We start from the raw sequence: 7,398 nt of genomic DNA on the forward strand, positions 1-7,398 counted from the left end.
TGTTTCAAAACTGCTCTTTGAAAAGAAAGATTCAACTCTGTGAGTTGAATGCACATATCGTGAAGAAGTTTCTGAGAATGCTTCTGTCTAGTTTTTCGGTGAAGATATTTCATTTCCCAGCATAGGCGTCAAAGCGATCCAAATATCCACTTGCAGATCCTACAAAAAGAGTGTTTCAAAACTGCTCTTGGAAAAGGAAGGTTCAAGTCTGTGAGTTGAATGCACTCATCAGAAAGAAGTTTCTGAGAATGATTCTCTCTTGTTTTCATCTGTATATACTTCCTTTTCCACTAGATGCCGCAATCGCACCAAATATCCACTTGCAGTTTCCACAAAAAGAGTGTTGCAGAACTGCTCCATAAAAAGGAAAGTTCAACTCTGTGAGTTCAATCCCCACATGACATAGAAGTTTCTGAGAATGCTTCTGTCTGCTTTGTATATGAAGATATCTCCTTTTCCAGCATAAGTGTCAAAGAGCTCCAAATATCCGCTTGCGGATTCCACAGAAACAGTGTTTCAAAACTGGTCTATCAAAAGGAAGGTTCAACTCTGTGAGTTGAATGCACTCATTACAAAGTAGTTTCTGAGAATGCTTCCGTCTAGCTTTTAGGCAATGATATTTCCTTTTGCAGCATAGGCCTCAAAGCGCTCCAAATATACACTTGCAGATTCTATAAAAAGAGGGATTGCAAACTGCTCTATCAAAAGGCAGGTTCAACTCTGTGAGTTGAAAGCATGCATCGAGAAGAGCTTTCTGAGAAAGGTTCTGTTTAGTTTTTAGGTGAAGATATTCCATTTCCCAGCATAGGCCTCAAAGTGCTCCGAATATCCACTTGCAGATTTTACAAAAAGAGTGTTTCAAAACTGCTGTTTCAAAAGGAAGCTTCATGTCTGTGAGTTGAATGCACTCAACACAAAGAAGTTTCTGAGAATGCTTCTGTCTAGTTTTTATGTGAATATATTTCCTTTTCCAGCATAGGACTCAAAACGTTCGAAATATCCAATTGCAGATTCTACAGAAAGAATGCTTCAATACTGTTCTATCAAAAGGAAGGTTCAACTCTGTGAGTAGAATGCACTCATCACAAAGAAGTTTCTGAGAATGCTTGTGTCTAGTTTTTATGTGAAGATATTTCCTTTTCCAACATAGTCCTCAAAGCGCTCCGAATAAACACTTGCAGATTGTACAAAAGGAGTGTTTCAAAACTGTTCTATCAAAAGGAACATTCAAGTCTGTGAGTTGAATACGCTCCTCACAAAGAAGTTTCTGAGAATGCCGCTATCTAGTTTTTATGTGAAGATATTTCCTTTTCTTTGCATAGGCCTCAATTTGCTGGAAATATCCACTTGCAGATTTCACAAAAACAGTGCTGCCAAACTGCTCTATCAAAAGACAGGTTCAACTCTGTGAGTTGAATGCACGCATCGAGAAGAAATTTCTGAGAATGCTTCTGTCTAGTTTTCAGATGAAGATATTCCATTTTCCAGCATACGTCTCAAAGTGCTCCAAATATCCATTTGCAGCTTTTACAAAAAGAGTGTTTCAAAACTGCTCGTTCAAAAGGAAGGTTCAAGTCTGGGAGTTGAATGCACTCATCACAAAGAAGGTTCCGAGAATGCTTCTCTCTAGTTTTTATGTGAAGTTATTTCCTTTTCCAACCTAAGCCTCAAGGTGCTCCGAATAAACACTTGCGGATTCTACAAACTTAGTGTTTCAAAACTGTTCTATCAAAAGGAACGTTCATGTCTGTGAGTTGAATGCACTCATCACAAAGAAGATTCTCAGAATGCTTCTGTCTGGTTTTCAGGTGAAGATATTTCATTTTCCAGCATAGGCCTCAAAGCTCTCCAAATATCCACTTGCAGATTCTACAAAAAGTGTGTTTCAAAACTGCTCTTTCAAAAGGAAGGTTCAAGTCTGTGAGTTGAATGCACTCCTCACAAAGAAGTTTCTGAGAATGCTTTTGTCTGGTTTTTATGTGAAGATATTTCCATTCCCAGCATAGGCCTCAAATCGCTCCAAACATCCACTAGCAAATTCTACAAAAGGAGTGTTTCAAAACTGCGCTATCAAAAGGAAGATTCCACTATGTGATTTGAATGCATAAAGTGCATGGAAGTTATTGAGAATGCTTCCGTCCAGTTCTCATGTGGTGATATTTTCTTTTGCAGTTTTGGCCTCTTAGCACCCCAAATATCTACTTGCAGATTCTGGACAAAGATTGTTTCAAATCCTCTCTATCAGAAGGAAGCTTCAAGTCTGTGAGTTGAATGTGCCCATCGGAAGAAGTTTCTGAGAAATCTTCCGCCTAGTTTTTATGTGAAGATTCTTCCTTTTCCAACATAGGCCTCAAAGCGCTCCAAATATCCACTAGCAGATTCTGCAAAAAGAGTGTTTCAAAACTGTTCTATCAAAAGGAAGGTTCAACTCTGTGAGTAGAATGCAATCATCACAAAGAAGTTTCTGAGAATGCTTCTGTCTAGTTTTTAAGTGAAGATAATTCCTTTTCCAACATAGGCCCCAAAGCGCTCCGAATAAACACTTACAGATAGTACAAAAGGAGGGGTTCAAAACTGTTCTAACAAAAGGAACGTTCCAGTCTGTGAGTTGAATGCGCTCCTCACAAAGAAGTTTCTGAGAATGCTGCTATCTAGTTTTTATGTGAAGATATTTCGTTTTCCTTGCATAGGCCTCAAATCGCTGGAAATATCCACTTGCTGATCTCACAAAAAGAGTGTTTCCAAACTGCTCTATCAAAAGACAGGTTCAACTCCGTGAGTTGAATGCACGCATCGAGAAGAACTTTCTGAGAATGCTTCCGTCTAGTTTTCAGGTGAAGATATTCCATTTTCCAGCATACGCCTCAAAGTGCTCCAAATATCCATTTGCAGATTTTACAAGAAGAGTGTTTCAAAGCTGCTCGTTCAAAAAGAAGGTTCAAGTCTGGGAGTTGAATGCACTCAACGCAAAGAAGTTTCTGAGAATGCTTCTGTCGAATTTTTATGTGAAGATATTTCCTTTACCAGCAGAGGCCTCAAGGTGCTCCGAATAAACACTTGCGGATTCTACAAACTTAGTGTTTCAAAACTGTTCCAAGAAAAGGAACGTTCATGTCTGTGAGTTGAATGCACTCATCACAAAGAAGTTTCTCAGAAGGCTTCTGTCTAGTTTTCAGGTGAAATTATTTCATTTCCCAGCATAGGCCTCAAAGCGCTCCAAATATCCACTTGCAGATCCTACATAAAGAGTGTTTCAAAACTGCTCTTTCAAAAGGAAAGTTCAAGTCTTTGAGTTGAATGCATTCATCACAAAGAAGTTTCTGAGAATGCTTCTGTCTAGTTTTTATGTGAAGATATTTCCATTCCCAGCATAGGCCTCAAATCGCTCCAAACACCCACTAGCAAATTCTACAAAAGGAGTGTTTCAAAACTGGCTATCAAAAGGAAGTTTCCACTATGTGAGTTGAGTGCATAAAGCCACGGAAGTTTTCTGAGAATGCTTCCATCTAGTTCTCATGTGAAGATATTTCCTTTTCCAGTGTTGGCCTCTTAGCACTCCAAATATTCACCTGCAGATTCTAGACAAAGAGTGTTTCAAAACCTCTCTATCAAAAGGAAGGTTCGACTCGGTGAGTTGAATGCGCACATCAGAAAAAGTTTCTGAGAATGCTTCTGTCTAGTTTTTATGTGAAGATATCTCCTTTTCCAGCATAGGCCTCAAATCGCTCCAAATATCCACTTGCAGATTCTACCAAAAGAGTGTTTCAAAACTGTTCTTTCAAAAGGAAGGTTCCACTCTGTGAGTAGAATGCAATCATCACAAAGAAGTTTCGGAGAATGCTTCTGTCTAGTTTTTATGTGAAGATATTTCCTTTTCCAACATAGGCCTCAAAGCGCTCCAAATAAACACTTGCAGATTCTACCAAAGGACTGTTTCAAAACTGTTCCCTCAAAAGGAACGTTCAGGTCTGTGAGTTGAATGCACTCATCACACAGAAATTTCTGAGAATGCTTCTGTCTAGTATTTATGTGAAGATATTTCCTTTGCCAGCATAGGCCTGAAATCGCTCCAAATATCCACGTGCAGATTTTACCAAAAGTGTGTTTCAAAACTGCTCTTTGAAAGGAAAGATTCAACTCTGTGAGTTGAATGCACATATCGTGAAGAAGTTTCTGAGAGTGCTTCTGTCTAGTTTTTCGGTGAAGATATTTCATTTCCCAGCATAGGCGTCAAAGCGATCCAAATATCCACTTGCAGATCCTACAAAAAGAGTGTTTCAAAACTGCTCTTGGAAAAGGAAGGTTCAAGTCTGTGAGTTGAATGCACTCATCAGAAAGAAGTTTCTGGCCAGGGTCCCCAGGGTGGGAGAGCGGCTCCGCGGCCACCGAAGCCCGGAGCCCCTCTGTCTTCTGCTAGACATGCTCTTCCTCTAGGTGAGTTGTTTTGCTGTCGTCGCGGGCCGGATTCGTGGCCTTAGTCACGCCCCGGGGAGGAGGAAGGAGCCGGGCCGCTTCGATCTGTGTGGCCTGGATAGGGCAGGGCAAAGGGGAACTGAGCCGCTTCGCTCCCGGGCCTCCTCCTTTTGGGGCATGTTGATCCGCGGCTGCGCTCCATGTTCCAGTTTCATGCAGGCTCTTGGGAAAGCTGGTGCTGCTGCTGCCTGATTCCCGCCGACAGACCTTGGGACCGGGGCCAACACTGGCAGCTGGAGATGGCGGACACGAGATCCGTGCACGAGACTAGGTTTGAGGCGGCCGTGAAGGTGATCCAGAGTTTGCCGAAGAATGGTTCATTCCAGCCAACAAATGAAATGATGCTTAAATTTTATAGCTTCTATAAGCAGGCAACTGAAGGACCCTGTAAACTTTCAAGGCCTGGATTTTGGGATCCTATTGGAAGATATAAATGGGATGCTTGGAGTTCACTGGGTGATATGACCAAAGAGGAAGCCATGATTGCATATGTTGAAGAAATGAAAAAGATTATTGAAACTATGCCAATGACTGAGAAAGTTGAAGAATTGCTGCGTGTCATAGGTCCATTTTATGAAATTGTCGAGGACAAAAAGAGTGGCAGGAGTTCTGATATAACCTCAGATCTTGATAATGTTCTCACTTCTACTCCAAACGCCAAAACCGTTAATGGTAAAGCTGAAAGCAGTGACAGTGGAGCCGAGTCTGAGGAAGAAGAGGCCCAAGAAGAAGTGAAAGGAGCAGAACAAAGTGATAGTGATAAGAAAATGATGAAGAAGTCAGCAGACCATAAGAATTTGGAAGTCATTGTCACTAATGGCTATGATAAAGATGGCTTTGTTCAGGATATACAGAATGACATTCACGCCAGTTCTTCCCTGAATGGCAGAAGCACTGAAGAAGTAAAGCCTATTGAAGAAAACTTGGGGCAAACTGGAAAATCTGCTGTTTGCATTCACCAAGATATAAATGATGATCATGTTGAAGATGTTGCAGGAATTCAGCATTTGACAAGCGATTCAGACAGTGAAGTTTACTGTGATTCTATGGAACAATTTGGACAAGAAGAGTCTTTAGACAGCTTTACGTCCAACAATGGACCATTTCAGTATTACTTGGGTGGTCATTCCAGTCAACCCGTGGAAAATTCTGGAGTTTGTGAAGATGTTCAAGTACCTCCTGGAAATGGCAACATTGGGAATATGCAGGTGGTTGCAGTTGAAGGAAAAGGTGAAGTCAAGCATGGAGGAGAAGATGGCAGGAATAACAGCGGAGCACCACACCGGGAGAAGCGAGGCGGAGAAAGTGACGAATTCTCTAATGTTAGAAGAGGAAGAGGACATAGGATGCAATACTTGAGCGAAGGAACCAAGGGCCGGCAGGTGGGAAGTGGAGGTGATGGGGAGCGCTGGGGCTCCGACAGAGGGTCACGAGGCAGCCTCAATGAGCAGATCGCCCTCGTGCTGATGAGACTGCAGGAGGACATGCAGAATGTCCTTCAGAGACTGCAGAAACTGGAAACACTGACTGCTTTGCAGGCAAAATCATCAACAACAACATTGCAGACTACTCCTCAGCCCACCTCACAGAGACCATCTTGGTGGCCCTTCGAGATGTCTCCTGGTGTGCTAACGTTTGCCATCATATGGCCTTTTATTGCACAGTGGTTGGTGTATTTATACTATCAAAGAAGGAGAAGAAAACTGAACTGAGGAAAATGGTGTTTTCCTCAAGAAGACTACTGGAACTGGATGACCTCAGAATGAACTGGATTGTGGTGTTCACAAGAAAATCTTAGTTTGTGATGATTACATTGCTTTTTGTTGTCCAGTAGTTTAGTTTGTGTACATATATACACATATATATTTTGCACTATACAAATGATAACATTTTAAGGACTAATATTGCTGATACTTGAATAATCAATCTCTACTAGGTTACAAGTAGTATACACAGATTTACCCTGCCCTTGAACTTGAAGGACATTAAATTATTAATGATCATTTGGTAACATGTTTACCTGATTATCTTCCATAGAGTAACATAAGCTGCTTTTCAAAGGTACCATTGTGATAATGAGATCAAATTTATAAGTTGTTATTTTTAATTTTCTAAATTAAGTAAAAGAAAGAATACAAACCAGGAGTGAATTTCCAATGAGATGTAATCGACTTTATATCTTAGTCACGGACTTGCCATGCCACGTAGTGGAAAACCACAGGAAGAATCGCCATATTTACTTTCTGGGCTGCCCATAGTCTTTCTTGGGCATTCACAACTCTTGAGTTTGGTGTTCAGGCATCATTATTAAAAAGTGGAGTCCTATGTACCAGACTGAGTTTTTACAAATTATTTGCAGACTAGACATAACCCGCTGATGGCAATGGTGAGGAATGAGCTTCATATAGGTTTAAAAGTGTATTCTGAGCCTGTAGATGATTAATAAGGTTTTTATTCAATCATATAAATGTATTCCTTTGTAATCATTTTTGTTTAACTGAGGATATCTAGTGTCTGCTTCATAGGGTGCTTTGAAATATAAAATGAAAACTTATTTATACTGTTTTTACAACAGTCAAAAAGGAAACACATGAAAATCACTTTTCTGCAACTGATGAACTATACAGACTGGACTCTTAACCTCTTAGTGCCTCAGTTTTTCCTTCGGGGTATACTATTTTAGATACACCTACTTCACAGGAGTACTGGAGGGATTTGCAAGCTAACAGGCCAAATGCTTCCATAGGAATAAGGCATGCCCAACTAACAGAAATTTAAGTCCCTCTTCCCCACCTCTCTCATCTAGACCAAAAAGAAGACTATAATTTAGATCCTTGGAGACTTTTCCTGTATGCCTTCCAAAACATCCTGCTTACTTAGATGTACCTTGTGCTTTGAAGATTTCTTTGATGCAGTCTTTGTAGC

The 7,398-nt window shown here is 40.7% G+C and overlaps 1 protein-coding gene across 1 annotated transcript; it reads left to right on the forward strand.

Annotated features, from left to right (window-relative positions):
* Positions 1-4,433: 4,433 nt before the first annotated feature.
* LOC129047451 (acyl-CoA-binding domain-containing protein 5-like) lies at positions 4,434-6,941 on the forward strand. The gene has a single exon (XM_054547068.2). The coding sequence runs from the start codon at positions 4,614-4,616 to the stop codon at positions 6,183-6,185; it is 1,572 nt and encodes a 523-aa protein (XP_054403043.1). The 5' UTR covers positions 4,434-4,613; the 3' UTR covers positions 6,186-6,941.
* The last annotated feature ends 457 nt before the right edge of the window (positions 6,942-7,398 follow it).

Source organism: Pongo abelii, chromosome 21, assembly GCF_028885655.2.
Source record: "Pongo abelii isolate AG06213 chromosome 21, NHGRI_mPonAbe1-v2.0_pri, whole genome shotgun sequence".
NCBI lineage: Eukaryota > Metazoa > Chordata > Mammalia > Primates > Hominidae > Pongo > Pongo abelii.